This window comes from Tachyglossus aculeatus, chromosome 21 (genome assembly GCF_015852505.1).
Source record: "Tachyglossus aculeatus isolate mTacAcu1 chromosome 21, mTacAcu1.pri, whole genome shotgun sequence".
NCBI lineage: Eukaryota > Metazoa > Chordata > Mammalia > Monotremata > Tachyglossidae > Tachyglossus > Tachyglossus aculeatus.
The window spans coordinates 66,756,304-66,775,614 of record NC_052086.1 but is presented as its reverse complement, the minus strand read 5'-3'; the positions used below and the strand labels follow the sequence as shown (position 1 = coordinate 66,775,614).

The following is a 19,311-nucleotide window of genomic DNA, read 5'->3' as shown; positions in this document are numbered from 1 at the left end:
TACTTACATCTCCTCCTCCCTCCCAATTTTCCCCTCGAGGTCACGATCACCCACAGTAGAGCAAGTTGCAACTCACCAGAGGATTAGTTTCTGTGGCCCCGGTAAAACAAACATAAGCAAGAACGTATATCTTTCAGGTTATAAGCCAATATTTCCAGAGACTTACTCATTAGGCTTATCCCAAACTTGTTCTAGCCACATTAATGAGACCTTATATTAATTAGTTATTAAGTAATCATTAATTAATTAATGCAGTCACATTAATGCGACTGCATTAAGCACCTTCTCTAGACTCTAAGCTCCCTTTGGGCAGGGACCATGTCTCCCAACTCTGTTTATATTGTACTCTCCCAAGAGCATAATACAGTGCTCTGCACCACAGTAAGCGCTAAATAAATACCATTGGTTGCATTTCGTGTTTTTCCCTTCTCCTACCTGCTGCTATTCTAAATGGCCTCATGATATCACTGTACTCACAAAAAAGAGAAAGGGCAAAAAGATATTTAAAAATTATACTTAAAGATGAGATGGAGTCTGGTCCAAAGAGATGCAGGAGTTCCAAGTGGCACAAACTCTAGAAGTGATGAGCCAGGAAAGGAACAAGCAAGTTTTTGGTTACTTTATTGTTGAAAGAAATCTTTGGACCTTTGAAATAGCCCAAACAAGAGGGCCTTTAGAAAATACAGTTTTGTTCCATTTTTTTCTGAAGCTCTGACTCACAAAACTATTTGTACGGTTGATAACTGGATGATATGGTTGATGAATAAAGTTCCATAAAGTTTGGAGTTTATGTAACAGATTTGTTCTAAAAACCTCTTTATTTCAAGAACTTGTTTATCTTCACAGCCCATCAACTAGGAAGTAGGGGGTTAGCACTATTTTTTGAATTTTGCAGTTGAAATGGAAAGGTGAATTTCCTCAACCTAATTTTTTTTTTTAGACTCCGTCATCAGTTGTTACTAATCGGCATTAATGGAGGATTTGCAAGATACTCTTATTCTAGGCCCTATGCAGAGCACAGAAAAGTTGTGGTTCCAGTCCTCAAAGACATGCTCAAATATAACCTTAGTTGATGCTGAGGCATTCTTTAAAGTTTAGGTAACAGGTCTCAGCATAGGATGCCGAACTACAATGAATTCTGGAGTTCTGATCACATCCCAAATATTAACCAATAATAATAATAATAGTGGTATTTTTAAACACTTACGATGTGCCAGGTACTTTACCAAGCTTAGGGAGATTATAAGCAAATCGGGCTGGACACAGTCACTGTCCCACATGGGGCTCACAATCTTAATCCTTGGGTCACTGTAAACGGCACCACCATCTTTCCTGTTTTACAAGCCCATAAGCTTGGCGTTATCCTTGACCCCTCTCTGTCTTTCAACCCACATGTTCAATTCATCACTAAATCCTGTCAGTTCAACTTTTACAACATCACTAAAATCCACCCTTTCTTGCCCACATCCTGCGCTTCTGGCCTGAAACACTCTCCCTTTTCATACCTGACAATTACTCTCCCTGCCTTCAAAGCCTTATTGAAGGCACATCTCCACTCCCTTCTGCGTCTTCCTGACTTGCTCCCTTTATTCATCCCCGCAGCCTTATGAACGTATATGTAATTTATTTATTTACACTAGTGTCTGTTGCCCCCTCTAGACTGTAAACTCATTGTGCGCCGGGAATGTCCGTTGTAGTGCACTCTCCCAAGCGCTTAGAACAGTGCTCTGCACACAGTAAGCGCTGAATAAATACGATTGGCTGAGAAGCAGCATGGCTCAGTGGAAAGAGCATGGGCTTTGGATTCAGAGGTCATGGGTTCAAATCCCAGCCCCGCCAATTGTCAGCTGTGTGACTTTGGGCAAGTCACTTAACTTCTCTTTGCCTCAGTTACCTCATCTGAAAATGGGGATGAAGACTGTGAGCCCCCCGTGGGACAACCTGATCACCTTATAACCTCCCTAGCGCTGAGAACAGTGCTTTGCACATAGTAAGTGCTTAATAAATGCCATTATTATTATTGTTATTATTACTAGGTAATAGGTATACTAGAATGCTAGTACTAGAATACTAAGTAATAATAATACATAGTAAGTGCTTAATAAATGCCATTATTATTATTACTAGGTAATAGGTATACTAGAATACTAGTACTAGAATACTAAGTAATAATACATAGTAAGTGCTTAATAAATGTCATTATTATTATTACTAGGTAATAGGTATACTAGAATGCTAGTACTAGAATACTAAGTAATAGTAATACATAGTAAGTGCTTAATAAATGTCATTATTATTATAACTAGGTAATAGGTATACTAGAATACTAGTACTAGAATACTAAGTAATAATAATACATAGTAAGTGCTTAATAAATGTCATTATTATTATAACTAGGTAATAGGTATACTAGAATACTAGTACTAGAATACTAAGTAATAATAATACATAGTAAGTGCTTAATAAATGCCATTATTATTATTATTATTATTACTGGGTAATAGGTATACTAGGTATACTAGAATACTACGTATAGATCGTGGCTAGAATGTCTGCACTTACAATTATGAGAGAATCTGAAGTGTCTAGGGTGGCTGACATATTTAGGGCGGGTCTTGATGTCTGCTTATTAACAAACGTTTGTGGGGTTTTCTTGAACGTGGCAACCGCCTTTGATAAATCTTTTTGAAAGAGTGGGTTCCCACGGAGATGGTAGAGAGTCAGGGGCATGTAAGATCAGAGTTCCAGTTCTTCAAACTCAGTAAGAGAGAAGATTAAAATGAAAGTGAGGTGGGGCGGGAGGTTGGGGATTTTGTACAGCAGGCAGCCCCTGGGTGGTGCCAGACCCACACCAGATAACCTCCTCACCCTGCACTGTTCAGACTGGGGAATTCTCACCTCTTTCCACCCGGGAAAGGAATTCCCACTTCCATGCCGAGGGGAATCCCAGCCCACCCTGAAGGCTCCCGCAAGCTTGGCAGCTCTTCCGAGCCAGAAGGGAAGGAGGCAATCAGGGGCTGCAGACAGGAGCAAGAACAGAAAAGAGGGCAGGCCCAGGACTTAAACACTCACCAGGCAGCCCCCAAAGCCCAAGCAGCATTGGTATCCTGCTCCCAGGGGAGAAAAGGAGGACCCACCTCTCCCAAAGACTTCGACGCAGCCCCCATTGGGGAGCGAGAGCTGCTCCAATCCTTCACTGGTGGATGGGGTGGGGGCAAGGAAGGGGCTGCCTGGCCCAGCGGAGGCATTGCCCTCCTGCTTCCTTAGGGTAAGGAGGGCAGGGGCCAGGGGGAAGAGATCCATTTCTGCCAATGACTAGTCCAATGTTACGCCGCATCACACTGTGCCATGCACGGCATGAGGAAATGTGTCCGATTGGAGGGTGAGGGAGCATAAAACTGAGTAAATAATGATGATGGTATTTGTGAAGCACTTTACTATGTGCCAGGCACTGTACTACTAAACCATGGGGTGGACATGAAAAAATCAGTCCCTTGTCCCACTTGGGGCTCACAGTCTCATCCCCATTTTACAGATGATGTAACTGAGGCACAGAGAAGTGACTTCACACAAGGTCACACAGCAGACAAGTGGAGGAGCCGGGATTAGAACCCATGATCTTCCGATTCCCAGGCCCAAGCTCTATCCACTGCGCCATGCTATTCCCAATGCCCCTCGGGGCGGGTGGGAGAGTTTGATCAGGCCAACTGCCCCCTAAGCAGGAGTTGCACAGGAGTGGATACAAGACGCTTAAAACTTTCAGATTCTCAATGAAGTAAGATACATCACTGTGTGTTTAAATTGTATGACTGGGTCTTTGTGCACCACCTGCTCACAGGTTTCATTTTGTTCGACACAAGCCAAAGAAGGTTGTTGACCCTTGATTTAGAGTATAATCTCTTTAAGGGCGGAAATCTTAAGAGTTTTGCACATTTGTATGTTTTATTCAGTGCCCAGAGCACCGGAGGCAATTTAATGATATTAACGATTTTGAAAACATTTACTCCAATATTACAACTTATTGAAATGGTAGGACATGAGCTCATCCTCACATTTTTAAAACGTCACCCAAGAATTCTAGAAATGTTACCCTAATATTTTACGTGACATTCAGTCATACTTATTGAGCGCTTACCATGCGCAGAGCACTGTCCGTGAGCACTCGAGAGTTGGGAGACCCGTTCCCTGCCCACAACAAGCTTACAGTCTGGAAGCGATGTTCTGGTAATTGCGGGGCGGGGCAATCACAGAGGTTATTGTAAACTTCTGCTTGGGGAATAGGCACTTGCTGGTTTCCTTCCTCATCATTTGTACAGCAAAGAGCTCTTTGAGCAGAAGCAAGAAGACTCAGGAGATGGAGGAAAACACTGAGAGACAGAACACGGGGTTCTATAAACAGGTTGGCTGTTGAACTTGCTCTGCAACCTGGGCAAATTGCTTTATCTCATTTTGCTTGTTTCTGTGTTTGTTATGCGTAAATAATGTGTGTCAAGAACCTGAGGGTATGGGAGGATTCTTGCTATGCTAATAATTGCATTGCAAACGAATGGGTCATTCAGTCCACAGACCGGTTGCTCATTTTGAAAGCAAGAATTGGCTGCTTTGGACTGTTGGGCTCCTTGGCACAAACCTAATGCCACATAAGCATCTTTTTATTGTGGTGTATGACTGGAACAGGTCACTTGCAGGCTTGTTCTGTACTGGGACACGCCTCTCCTACTTCTTTGAGTGCAGTCCTTGGAAAATACATGTGCAATTCTGGGCCACTCGATTGATTGAATTTTCTTGTTTTGGAAAGGTGTAGGCCGTTTTAGGGATAGCTGTACTTTCTAGGCACATTAAGATATGGGAGTTCACAGTACACAAAGGGATTTATTTACATTTGAAATGGCTCTTTTTTCTCTCAAATTTTAGGCCTATGCTTTTATTTATATCTATAAATTAAGAATCAATTTTATCCCCCCCACTTTGTTTTGCTGGGGAAGAGGAAAAAGTTATATTCTGGGCGGAGAGAAAAAAGCCATTTTATACACCACCCTTAGTCATATTCAGCAATGGAAGATTTCCTGCATCATAATGTAAAACTAATGCTTGTGAAAAATCCTGAACCCACAAATTTTAAAATTTTTGAGCTGGATTATTCTCAAATAAGATCCAGGTCTGGTAGAAGAGGGCAGGGAACTAGTCTACCAACACTGTTATGTACTGAAATATTTTCCATTCAGATTGAGTGCTTACTGTGTGCTTAAATGCTTGGGAGAATGAAATATTACAGAGTTGGTATATTGTTCCCTACCCACGAGTTTACTGTCTAGAAGGTGATTGATTGATTGATTTTTTTGCACATCAATCAACACAGATCCAGAAAATGCCTAAAGAATACAATAATGGAAAAGGGGTGTTTTTAGGCAGGGAGATTTTTTTTCTGGTTAAATGGAAAACATTTGTTCCACGACATTAGTTGAGGAAGATGTACCTATTAGGAGAAAGTATGAAGATTCCAAAAGCTGTTGGAATTAGGTTAATGTCTAGGAGATTCTCCTGTTCCCAACTAATTTAGAAAATGATGCCTGTTCTTCTGTCAGTTGTGATAAACTATTACTACTAATATGATTGAAGACTGATGTGGGTGAATAGTCTTGTCAGAGCTAAACACACAGGGCTAACCACTGTGATGGCCTCCAGATGCTGGGCAGCAGAACGGTGGACTGTGGGTTTAAGTAGCAAAAATCAAATTTTCTGATCTAGGGAACGTACAAGTCATCTGGGCACACTACTATCAAACATTTATTGGGCACTTACTGTGAGCAGAGCACTGATCTAAACACTTGGGAGAGTACACTGTAAGAGTTGGCTCGTTGTGGGCAGGGGATGTGTCTGTTTAGTGTTAATAATGGTATTTGTTAAGCGCTTACGTATTTTCTAAGCGCTTGGTGTGGAAACCAGCTAATTGGGTTGGACACAGTTCCTGTCCCATGCTCAGTCTCAATCCCCATTTTTACAGATGAGATACCTGAAGCCCAGAGAATAAGAATAATGGTGGCATTTATTAAGCACATACTATTTGCAAGGCAGTGTTCTAAGCGCTGGGGAGGTTACAAGGTGATCAGGTTGTCCCAAGGGGGGCTCACAGTCCTAACCCCCATTTTACAGATGAGGTAACTGTGCCACAGCGAATAATAATAATGGTGGCATTTATTAAGTGCATACTATGTGCAAAGCAGTGTTCTAAGCGCTGGGGAGGTTACAGGGTTGTCCCAAGGGGGGCTCACAGTCCTAACTCCCCATTTTACAGATGAGGTAACTGTGGCACAGAGAAGTTAAGTGACTTGCCTAAAGTCACACAGCTGACAATTGGCAGAGACGGGGCTTGAGCCCCTGACCCCTGACTCCGAAGCCCGTGCTCTTTCCACTGAGCCACGCTGAGAAGTGAAGTTACTTGTCCAAAGTCACACAGCAGACGAGTGGCGGAGCTGGGATTAGAACCCACGACCTTCTGGCTCCCAGGCCTGCGCTCCAACCACAGCACCGTGCTGCGCTGTATTCATTCATTCATTCATTCATTCAATCGTATTTATTGGGCGCTTACTGTGTGCAGGGCACTGTACTATGCGCTCGGGAAGGGCAAGTTGGCAACATAGAGAGACGGTCCCTGCTTTCCCAAGCGCTTAGTAGAGTGCTCGGCCCACAGTCAGCGCTCACTCAACAGGATGGAAAGAGTGCGTAAGCGTGTCCGCTGCCCACAACGCGTACAGTCTGGAAGGAAGTGATTTTAAAATAGGAAACAAACAGGGAAAAACGACTTCCCAAACTGAGCCCCTTCCTTCCTCTCCCCCCATCCCCCTCTCCATCCCCATCTTACCTCCTTCCCTTCCCCACAGCACCTGTATATATGTATATATGTTTGTACATATTTATTACTCTATCTTACTTGTACATATCTATTCTATTTATTTTATTTTGTTAGTATGTTTGGTTTTGTTCTCTGTCTCCCCCTTCTAGACTGTGAGCCCACTGTTGGGTAGGGACTGTCTCTCTATGTTGCCAACTTGGACTTCCCAAGTACAGTGCTCTGCACACAGTAAGCGCTCAATAAATACAATTGATGATGATGATGATCACCCTCTCCATCCCCACATCTTACCTCCTTCCCTTCCCCACAGCACCTGTATATATGTTTGTACATACTTAGTACTCTTTTTATTTATTTATCTTGTACATATCTATTCTATTTATTTTATTTTGTCAGTATGTTGGGTTTTGTTCTTTGTCTCCCCCTTCTAGACTGTGAGCCCACTGTTGGGTAGGGACCGCCTCTATATGTGGCCAACTTGGACTTCCCAAGCGCTCAGCACAGTGCTCCGCACACAGTAAGCGCTCAATAAATACTATTGATGATGATGATGATGTTTGTACATATTTATTTATCTTGTACATATCTATTCTATTTATTTTATTTTGTCAGTATGTTTGGTTTTGTTGTCTGTCTTCCCCTTCTAGACTGTGAGCCCACTGTTGGGTAGGGACCGTCTCTATATGTGGCCAACTTGGACTTCCCAAGCGCTCAGTACGGTGCTCCGCACACAGTAAGCGCTCAATAAATACGATTGATGATGATGATGTTTGTACATATTTATTACTCTATCTTGTACATATCTATTCTATTTATTTTATTTTGTTAGTATGGTTTTGTTGTCTGTCTTCCCCTTCTAGACTGTGAGCCCACTGTTGGGTAGGGACCGTCTCTGTATGTGGCCAACTTGGACTTCCCAAGCGCTCAGCACGGTGCTCCGCACACAGTAAGCGCTCAATAAATACGATTGATTGATTGATTCTTCACCACCCATCAAAGCAGGAGAGAGGCGATGCCCCATCTGAACCCAGATCCACCCAGAGCCGGCTCTCTCCTTAGGAGTTTTGGACGCCTCATGGGCTGTGGACTGGATGGATCCCCAAGGCCCGGAGGCTTTCCGAGCGAGCCCGCTCCCCCTGACTCAGGAAGGGGCCCGTTTCCCGGGAATTCCCAGCCTCCCTGAGGAGGGGGACGGATGATATCTTGGAAAAGGAAGACTTCCCAACCCCTTTTTGCGGGACCGGGGTGGAGGGGGGGAGGGCGCGTTTGGTTGGAGCCTCGCCTCAGAGCGAGGCCGCCATTGTGGCGGGCTCTGAGGCGAGGCGCGCGACAGCCAGAGGACGACGCTGATTGGCGCGAGCCCCAGCGACGCCGGGGAGGGAGGGAGAGAGAGTGTGTATATATGCTTGTACATATTTATTATTCTATTTATTTTATTTTACTTGTCCATATCTATTCTATTTTATTTTGTTAGTATGTTTGGTTTTGTTCTCCGTCTCCCCCTTTGAGACTGTGAGCCCGCCGTTGGGTAGGGACCGACTCTAGACGTTGCCAACTTGGACTGCCCAGGCGCTTAGTCCAGTGCTCTGCGCACAGTAAGCGCTCAATAAATGCGATTGATGATGATGATATGTTGCCAACTTGGACTTCCCAAGCGCTTAGTCCGGTGCTGTGCACACAGTCAGCGCTCAATAAATAACGATTGATGATGATGATGAGTGTGTGTGTGTGTGTGTGGGGGGGAACGTGGTCCGGGCGGACAGCGAGGATGGGGGGGGACGGGGTGTGTGTGTGTGTGTGTGTGTGTGTGTGTGTGTGTGTGTGTGTGTGAGAGAGAAAACGTGGTCCCGGCGGACAGCTAGGATGGGGGGGACACGGGTGATGTGTGTGTGTGTGTGTGTGTGTGTGTGTGTAAAAAGAGTGGTCCGGGCGGACAGCGAGGATGGGGGGGGACACGTGTGTGTGTGTGTGTGTGTGTGTGTGTGTGTAAGTAAAAAAAACGTGGTCCGGGCGGACAGCGAGGATGGGGGGGGACACGTGTGTGTGTGTGTGTGTGTGTGTGTGTGTGTGTGTGTGTGTAAGTAAAAAAAACGTGGTCCGGGCGGACAGCGAGGATGGGGGGGGGCCGTGTGTGTGTGTGTGTGTGTGTGTGTGTGTAAAAAAAGTGGTCCGGGCGGACACCGAGGATGGGGGGGGGACGTGTGTGTGTGTGTGTGTGTGTGTGTGTAAAAAAAACGTGGTCCGGGCGGACAGTGAGGATGGGGGGGACGGAGTGTGTGTGTGTGTGTGTGTGTGTGTGTAAAAAATCGTGGTCCGGGCGGACAGCGAGGATGGGGTGGAGGGTGTGTGTGTGTGTGTGTGTGTGTAAGAACGTGGTCCGGGCGGACAGCGGGGATGGGGGGGACGGGGGGGGGATGTGTGTGTGTGTGTGTGTGTGTGTGTGTGTAAAAACGTGGTCCGAGCGGACAGCGAGGATTGGGGGGTGGAACGGAGTGTGTGTGTGTGTGTGTGTGTGTGTGTGTGTGTGTGTGTGTGTGTGTGTGTGTGTGTGTGTGTGTGTGTGTGTGTGTGTGTGTGTGTGCGGAAACGTGGTCCGGGCGCACAGCGAGGATGGGGGAGGGGGGGGAGGGAGGGAGTGTGAGTGTGTGCGTGTGCGCGCGCGGAAACGTGGTCCGGGCGGGAACGGCGCGCGCCCGCCCGAGGCCGACGCTGATTGGCGGGCGGCGCGCGAGCCCCGGCGACGCCGGGGAGGATGGGGACTGTAAGTGTGTGTGTGTGTGCGCGCGCGCGCGCGCGCGCGGGGAAACGTGGTCCGGGCGGAAACGGCGGCGCCGGAAAAGGCCGTTCCGCGCGCCGCGGTGCTCCCCGGCCGCTCCTCCCCGCGCGCCCGCCCGCCCCCCCCCCCCCCCCCCCCCGCGCGCCGCAGCCCCGAAGGGGCCGGCCGCTTGGGCAAGTTGGGCGCCATGGAGAGCAGCGCCGCCGCCGCCGCCGCCGCCGCCGAGCCCGGACTCCCCGCCGCCGCCGTCCCCGCCGCCGCCGCCGTCCCCGCCGCGGCCGCCGCCGCCGCCCCCGGCGAGCGGAGCGGCCCCGGCCCCCGATGAGCCTGGGCCCGGCCCGGCCCGGCCCGGCTGTGCCGCCCCCCCCGCTCTCCCCGTGGCTGGCGAGGACGATGTGGACGGGCACCGGCCGGTCCCCGAGGAGCCCCCTGGCCAGGTCCCTCTACGTGAACGTGATGAGCGGCCCCGGCGAGCCGGCCGCCCTGGGCAGCAGGAAGGAGAACCACCAGGTGCGAGGCCGCACGTGTGTGTGTGTGTGTCGTGTGTGTGTGTGTGTGTGTGTGTGTGTGTGTGGGAGAAGGCCCTTCCTCCTCCTCCTCCTCCTCCTCCTCAGAAAGGGGGCTCCCGCTATTGTGAGGGCCCCAACTTCATCCCCATCCGACTTCCAGACTGGGAGCCCACTGTTGGGTAGGGACCGTCTCTCTATGTCGCCAACTTGGACTTCCCGAGCGCTTAGTACAGTGCCCCGCACCCGGGAAGCGCTCAATAAATGGGTGGATTGAGGCGAAGGAGCGGGCCCGACCTCCCCCCCCCCCCCCCTCCGGCCCTGCGCCCCTTGAAACTTTAGACTGGGAGCCCACTGTTGGGTAGGGACTGTCTCTCTATGTGGCCCACTTGGACTCCCCAAGCGCTTAGTACAGTGCTCTGCACGCTGCAAGCGCTCAATAAGTACGATTGATTGATTGATTTCCCCAACGAGTCGCCCCTTCCGACTGCCAACAGGCCTCCGACCCCCTGGTGTGGGCCCCCCCGCCAACCCTTGTGCCCATCATCAATCGTATTGAGCGCTTACTATGTGCAGAGCACTGTACAAAGCGCTTGGGAAGTACAAATCATCATCATCAATCGTATTTATTGAGCGCCTACTGTGTGCGGAGCACTGTACAAAGCGCTTGGGAAGGACAAATCATCATCATCATCATCAATCGTATTTATTGAGCGCTTACTGTGTGCAGAGCACTGTACAAAGCGCTTGGGAAGGACAAATCATCATCATCATCATCAATCGTATTTATTGAGCGCTTACTGTGTGCAGATCACTGTACTAAGCGCTTGGGAGGTACAAGTTGGCAACATATAGAGACAGTCCCTACCCAACGGTGGGCTCACAGTCTAAAAGGGGGAGACAGAGAACAAAACCAAACATACTAATAAAATAAATAAATAAATCAGCATCATCATCAATCGTATTTACTGAGCGCTTATTATGTGCAGAGCACTGTACAAAGCGCTTGGGAAGTACAAATTGGCAACATATAGAGACAGTCCTTACCCAGCAGTGGGCTCACAGTCTACAAGGGGGAGACGGAGAACAAAACCAAACATACTAACAAAATAAAATAAATAAATCGGCATCATCATCAATCGTATTTATTGAGCGCTTACTGTGTGCGGAGCACTGTACAAAGCGCTTGGGAAGGACAAACTGGCAACATAGAGAGACAGTCCCTACCCAACAGTGGGCTCACAGTCTAAAAGGGGGGGAGAACAAAACCAAACGTACTAACAAAATAAAATAAATAAATAAATCAGCATCATCATCAATCGTATTTATTGAGCGCTTATTATGTGCAGAGCACTGGACTAAGCGCTTGGGAAGGACAAGCTGGCAACATAGAGAGACAGTCCCTACCCAACGGTGGGCTCACAGTCTAAAAGGGGGAGATCTCCTTCTCCTGCGGGGGACCTTTTGTTAGGGCGAGTGGGTGCTCCGCTGGCTGGCTGGAGTCGTTTTCCATGGGAAGGGGAAAATGGCCTTTTCTTCCCTCCCCTTCCCCCCTCCCCACCCTGTCCCTTTTGCCCCCAGACTGTAGATGCCCCCAGGGCACCCCCTCCAAGCCCCCCCAATCCATCGATCGTATTTATTGAGCGCCTACTGTGTGCAGAGCACTGGACTAAGCGCTTGGGAAGTCCAAGTTGGCAACATATAGAGACAGTCCCTACCCAACCCCACGCCTCTGCTTCCAGGGCAGGGGAAGCAGCGAATGGTATTGTTCTCCCGGCCCCGGTGGTTATTGTTAGGACTTTTCCAACCATCCACTTTTTGGAGTTGAAGTGTGCCGAAGCTTCACCCCTCGCAGGTTCAGGATGGGGAACTTCAGGGCCCACCGAGGTGGGATGGCACACACCTGGCACCGAAAAGTTTCAAAGGGGACCCCATCACCTCCCTCCACCCCCCTAAATCCCCCTTAGTTTGGCACAGTTAAGCCTGCAAATCCTAGAGACCCTGGAAATCATACAATGGGTCATAAAAAATTTTCACCGGGAGGGTCTAATGATCCTCATCCTGCTGACATGCATGCCTCCCCCTTCTAGTCTGTGAGCCCTATGTTGGATAGGGACCGTCTCTATATGTTGCCAACTTGGACTTCCCAAGCGCTTAGTACACTAAGCACTCAATAAATACGATTGAGTGAATGGGTGACATCTTTGCAGACCTTAAAAATATCCCATTGTGAGGCTTTGCCCCATCCGGCTCCCACTCTCCCCGCCACCCCCAAAGAAGGAAAAAAAAAGACAGTTTATTGTGGTTTTTTTTTACCCCAACTTTATTCTGTGCTTCCGATGGGGTCGTTGTAACGAGCCAAAGATGCTGCAAGGGATTGAGTGAAAGTCATGGCTAAATTTTCGTGGTTGTATGGTCAGGACGATGGGGCACGGTCAATACCGGTGGGCTTTCTTTAGAGCCAAACTGGCCTTATGGCAGGGAAAGAATATATATGCAGGCCGTATATGCAGTACGTGCATATATGTATATGCAGTATGTGCATATGTGTATGTGCAGTCTAATAATCGCAATAGCGGACGTGGAATTTGAGGCTTAAATTCAGTTTCTGGTAAGAGGTCTGTGATATTTGAGTTGAGCCAGAAGTTAATGTCGCATTCATTAAAAATTATTTAAGAGGGTATTGGAGTCCTGCCCGGTATTTTGCTGATATACCTAGTATTTATATAGTGTTTTATGATTGCTAATGAATGCACACAACAGCCTATATTACATAACTATTTTTAGTGCCCACATTTCATCGGATTTTAATTCTTTGTTATCAGGGAAAGAGGGTGAATAACTTTTGTGGGTGAGAGAGTTTGCACTGGAGTTTAAGCGTATTTTCCCCACCTAAAATGCGTGAAAGAATTATCTGGAAAATAAATCAGGCGAAACAACTTTTGTAGAGAAACGTATGACTCTAGCTCTTAGCATTGATTTATCAAATGTTCAGCGGTGAGCCTTTGTGTTGTTTTTTTTTAAAGCAGATCTAAATTCTTTATTTCTCTAAATCCCAAAGGTGCAGGTTTTCATTGCAGAGCGCCTGCTTCTGCGGCACACCCATCACACAAAACATTGGGGTGGACAATTCTGATGTTGCAAAGTGTGTGGGCGTATGTTTGGGTAGGCACTGATTCATTAGCGAAAGCCTCTCATCTTAGAAAAAATAGTACTTAAATACAACGGTTACAGTATGGGTAGGTAATAAGGGTACTGGGGAAATGAGAATGGAATAGCTAAAAGTTTATTTCGGCTGGTTGATAGAAATAAGACTAGACTAAGAAAACGGTGAGCACTCTGGCCTATTAATCATGTGGGGTAATGGGAGGAAACTTTTAGATGCAAATGTTTAACTTGTAGAATATGACCTCAGTGGTGGTGATGAAATTGGGGTGGATTAACTTTACTAACCTACACAAGAAGGTTAATTCTAAACACTGACATAAAAGTTTCATCATAAGTGAACTACTTGTTTGGTGGAAAGCTAAAGCATTGCATCGAAGTTTCAGGAAAAATTGGTACTTGTATCCAGTACTCCGTTTTGCTTCTGAAGAGACAATAAGTTTTTGCTCATTAAATTGGAAATTTTTATCATTTCTTGCCATTGAGGGTCAAATTAGTGTCTATGAGTATTCAGGAAGGAAAGAAAAGGAACTTAAAATGTCGATTCCCAACCATCTTTTGAATTGCATAAATAAATATGTATTCTAGAGATTGCTAACTTGTGAAATACTTTCAAGAATAAATGTTACAATCAACAAAGAAAAGGGATGTGTGAAAATTTAAGGGATCCGTTTAAGGAATCCGCTAGACTGTGAGCTCGCTGTGGGCAGGGAATGTGTCTGTTGTTGTATTGTACTCTCCCAAACGCTTAGTAAAGTGCTTTGCACACAGTAAACACTCAATAAATATGATTGAATGAATGAAAAGTAAGAATTTAAGGATTCTTTCCCATTTATCCTTTCCGTGAAACCTTAAATCCCAGGTTTTTGACTTTGCCCGTTAGTTTCTTTGTAAGTGAAATACATACATTTTGTAGGGTCTATTTTTGGCCTCTGCAAGTGAATAGTTTTATGAAGAGTGTTGCATCGTTCATTTGACTATATAGGCCCTGCAGCCGTCCACATCTGGTTCTTTTGGAGGGTTATGGATTTGATTGAACCATACTTTGCTCAATATTTTCTTCTGGTTTTTTATTTAGACTCAAAATGGAAGGTACGGAGTTCATAATAAAAACTGTGGGCTGCGTTTGATCATGTGATTCTTACATTTTGATATAACCAAGAGATTTGGTTTAGGGGTAGAGAGAGAAACACCCTTAAAATTATAAACACGTATAGGACGTCGCAGCAGCAGCAGCAGTGTTTTAATCACCCATCTTATGCCCTCTTGGAATGTAAATTTGTTTTGTTGGCCCAATCCCCCAACCCACAACTATTTATAAGAAATATATATTATATATATATATATATATAAAATAGCAGATGGATCTTGTTGCATAGGTGGTCTAGAGCTTCTCCAATTTGTCAGCAAGTTCTTTGATCACAAATTACAAAATGTGATTGGCTCATAAGAAGAGAGCCCACTCTAAGTGTGGAACTCGTCCCTTGTTTGAGGATTAAATAAAACTCTATGATCTGCATCATTGCCTTGATGGTTTGTCCAGCTGGAAACCAGCTGAGGACCCAAATTTTAAAGTTAATGCAACTACCAGGAAAGCATTGAAACTTAAGCCACAGTGCTTAGCTGTTTTATAGTAAGAATCAGCGGGTAACCTACGTTGATGCAACTAGAACACAGTTGATTGATTTCAGTTCAGGCCTTCCAATCTTACCGGTGTCTATCATCATCATCAATTGTATTTATTGAGCGCTTACTATGTGCAGAGCACTGTCTATAGAGGCTATCTTGCCAAGGGCCCAAAAATGTGAATATCTTTTGAATCACCAATGTTTGCCCATTTTGAGAATCCCTAAATGTAGTTTAGGGCCCAGAACTTTGTTCTGCCAAAGCTAATGAGCCCAAAATAGAACAAGGAGCTATTTTTCGCATAACCATTTACTAGATTGTTAGCTCCTCTAATAATAATAATAATGGTATTTGTTAAGCGTTTACTATGTGCCAGGCACCGTTCTAAGCACTGGGGTAGATACAAGTTTATCAGGTTGTCCCATGAGGGGCTCACACTCTTAATCCCCATTTTACAGATGAAGTCACTGAGGCACAGAGAAGTTAAGTGACTTTCCCAAAGTCACACAGCTGACAAGTGGCGGAGCCGGGATTAGAACCCACGACCTCTGACTCCTGAGCCCGTGCTCTTTCCACTAAGCCACTCTGCTTCTGTAAGTCAGGTAACGTGTCTACTTCTTTTGTTGTACTCTCCCAAGCGCTGAGTACAGTGCTGTGCGCACAGTAAGCACTCAAGTACCATTGGTGGATTGTCACTTTCCTTGCAAAACCTTGTAAATCCCAATAGGAGGACATCCCGGTTGTGACAAAGGTAGCTGTTGGATCTAGCAAAAATGCCCCAGGAACTGTTAGTTGTCTCAAGTTGTACAGGAACCTGTAATGTTTCAATAATAATAATAATGGCATTTATGAAGCGCTTACTATGCGCACGACACTGTTCTAAGCACTGGGGAGGTTACAAGGTGATCAAGTTGTCCCACGAGGGGCTCAGTTTTAATCCCCATTTTACAGATGAGGTAACTGAGGCACAGAGAAGTTAAGCAGTTGGCCCAAAGTCACACAGCTGACAATTGGCGGAGCCGGGATTTGAACCTGTGAAGGCCCAGGCTGTTGCTGATGGATTTTCCTCTCCCCCTCCTTGACCCGTCTTGACTGAACCATTTTCTAGTCTGTTGGAGTCTTCTACAGCCAAATGCCTGAAAGAGGTTGAGCTCCGTGCCTTCTTTAAAGGCCCTGCTTGAAAGCTCTGATGAATGTTCTCTTCAATCACAGATTAGTTTCCTTCCACTGATGGGTATAACAGGGATCTATGCGTTCCCACTAGGTAATGCCACAGGAGACTCTTGAAACTTTCAATAAAAGCCCTATTGTTTAGTATCCCAGCTGCTCTGAGTCTGTATTAAAATCTTACTAAAAGTTATAGCAGTGATTGAATATTCTTAGTGAGTCTGCCAGTGAACTAGCTCATTTGGGGAGGTAGTGATTTTTTTCTCTCTTTTTTTCCCCCCACAAATCCAACCCAAGCAACGCAGTCTCAAATCGATGATGTAGAGAGTTGCCTTTGATTTGAAATGATGCTCCTGATGGTGAGAAGGAATCCCTGAATGCTCTTCCATACCTCAGAAGTGGGGTGTCCACATACTATCCAGAGTGAAATTCAAATCACCGACCTCATCTGGGTTATACTATTCCTACGAGAAAGGCAATTGCTAGGTTCTAGTACGCGTGGTCAGTCTTAGAGTAATTTTAGTTTAAAAATATCTTCCAGTCTATCGTCCTTGATTGTAGGGTTCCTAAATGTGATAGTGCCTACAAATCTGTGTGTGTGAGAGAGAGAGAGACAGTGTGAGAGTGAGTTTCCCCGCAGTGGTCTTGGGCTTCCTTTTACCTTTAGTTATGACTCTCCTGTCTATATCTAGCTGCCCACTATTTTGGTAGCAGGAACATCAGGGTGGGAGCTTGGAAATTCCACTTAGCTTTTGGCCCCACCTCTGATTCTGTCCTAGTATGGAGAGACGGTATTCCAGAGAGGCTGGGCTGATCATGAGTAGCTTGGAGAACAAGTCTGCCCTTCTAATGCACCATGCCTTATTCTGTTCCATAACCTCCCTTTCCTCTTAGTCATTCTGGGAGTCAGAGGACATGGGTACTAATCCTGACTCCACTGTCATCATCATCATCATCACCACTTGTCTGCTGTGTGACCTTGGGCAAGCCTCTTAACTTCTCTGTGCCTAAGTAATCCCATCTGTAATATGGGGACAAAACTGTGAGCCCCTTGTGGGTCATGGATTGGGTCCAACTTTATCATCTTGTAACTACCCCAGTGCTTAGTACAGTACTTGGTACACAGTAAGCACTTTTTTTTTTAATGGTATTATCACCATACTCTACTAAGGGCAATTTGACTATGTAATTAGTCTCCCAAATTTTCACTGAAATAGTTAGACTTTGAGTCAGAAAAGGTCAAGAGCCATTGTCGTCTATTGGAATCTATCTGTAAAATTTGTTGTTTTTTTTATTACTCTAAAAATGTTTAGAACTTCATTGACTGATCACCTAAAAGCCACTAAGTGTTTTACAGCTAGTTCTTATACCCTGTGATTTGAAGATAACATACTCTTACCATTGTGCTCAAATTCCCTGTTTATAGAAACAAAAGGATATCCTGATGTGTAGCATATGTTTGATAATCAGTTGAAACATCCAAAAGAACCAACTGGGAAAAATTTTACCTTCATCAATTTCTCTTCGTCCCAGGAACAAATAAAATTTTAGAGGGAGATAATATTTCTACTTATGGGGTGTAGGCTTAATTTATCAGCCAGATTGTCTGAAGGGTCAAAATCCATATGCTTATTGAAAAAGTTTGTAAAAAATGAATGTAGGCAAGGATTTTTAGCAAAAAAAAATGTTTTTTAATGATTATAATACTTTCAATATGGGGTACAAGCATTTGCAGAGCCACTATTAGTGGAGTCTGCAGGGTGTAGTCTGTTATTAAGTGGCATATTGATAAATTCTCTTTACTTACAACCATTTGCCCGCAGTGATGGTTTGGGGTCTTGTTACAATGAAGGGAAGAAAGAGAGAGCACTTTTACAGGCATTTCTTTGAAATACTTCCATGTCTGACAATCAAATCCCGTTTTATAATCCTTGTCAATAAGGGCTGATTAGCAATAATTCCAGTGTGATTGCAAGTTTATTCTTACGAAAAATAAATTCCTATAGTTAATGCAGAATGAGGAACGTTTCAGTAGGGATCTTCAAAGATGGCTTTTAATAAGACCCTTTTCAAACTGCCTCTGATCTCCAGCTGAGGAAGCCTGCCCTGCAAGGGAGGATTGGTGCGCATGGTATTCATGGGGAGACATTAACAAGCAGAGTGCGTTTTCCTGCCGAAGTTATTGTGCCTGGTGTAGCCTTTGAGGAGAACATATTCAAAGAACTCCCTCACCTAGGCGGAAATCCGCGTTAGCCTACAGTCATTCTGCCCTGGGCTGTGATCTTTCCCAGTTCTCCGGTTATGCCGGTTATGCCGGGCTGGGGCAAAGGACTACCTAGATGAGAGAGAATACCCAATTGCCACAGGAAGTTTTGGTGCTTCATTTGGCAGCACCTTTCTGCCCTGGTCTGTATCTCAGCGGAGCGGGTGGGCAGCTAAAGATTAAGGGCTTCGTACAGCGCACGCAGTAAGCACTCAATAAATACGGTTGAAGGAGTGAATCATCTCTGAGATTATGACTCCCCAAATCTCTGTTTTCGGGTATATGCAGAATTATTTTCTGTAGGAGCAAACGACTTTTGAGTCCCATTAATACAGGAGGTGAGAAACGCAATGGGTGCACAAGAACTTTACAGTTTTTTATGGTATTTGTTAAGCACTTGTGCCAGGCCCTGTACTAAGCACTGGGATAGCTGTAAAATAATCAGGCCGGATACAGTCCCGCGCCCCACCTGTGTCTCACGGTACTAATCCCCCTGTTACAGATGAGGTCACCGAGGCACAGAGAAGGTCACGTGGCAGCTAAGCGGCAGAGCCAGGATTAGAACCCAGGCCCGGGCTGCATCCACTAGGCCATGCAAATGCTAGGGAGGTAGAACATTTTTCCGGACAAAATAAATGGCAGAAGGAGGTATTTTGTTTTTACTGGAGCCCCATTAAAGCCCCAACTCGTCACTTGGGACGCGGAGCAGGGCCCTAGGATTGGGGTGGGTGGATCTGGCCTGGATCCAGTCAGGACTAGAGGAGACGGCGGTCTTGTTTCCAGGAGCTACTGCTGCATATGTGTGGCGGGTTCACCTGTGTGGGAGCCGCAGCCGGCGAGCGCTCTTGTGCAAGTTCAGCGGTGCTCCAGCCCTCAAAAGGCTGAAATAAGGGCATCTGGAGGGAACCCAAGCTGACCAAAATGTAGCCAGGCCCTTCTTCTGTCCTGACCCAAC

At 45.9% G+C, this 19,311-nt stretch overlaps 1 protein-coding gene across 2 annotated transcripts in view; it reads left to right on the top strand.

Moving 5' to 3' along the window:
* Positions 1–4,329: 4,329 nt before the first annotated feature.
* Positions 4,330–19,311, top strand: part of METTL9 (methyltransferase like 9) — a 61,141-nt gene continuing 46,159 nt past the window's right edge. Inside the window, exon 1 of one of the 2 annotated variants that reach the window (XM_038762835.1) lies at positions 4,330–4,399. In XM_038762835.1, the coding sequence (XP_038618763.1) occupies positions 4,355–4,399 (45 nt within the window). In that variant the 5' untranslated portion in view covers positions 4,330–4,354. Of the gene's footprint in view, positions 4,400–9,936; positions 10,140–19,311 lie in introns of those variants that run through there. The other variant, XM_038762834.1, reaches the window with a different exon arrangement.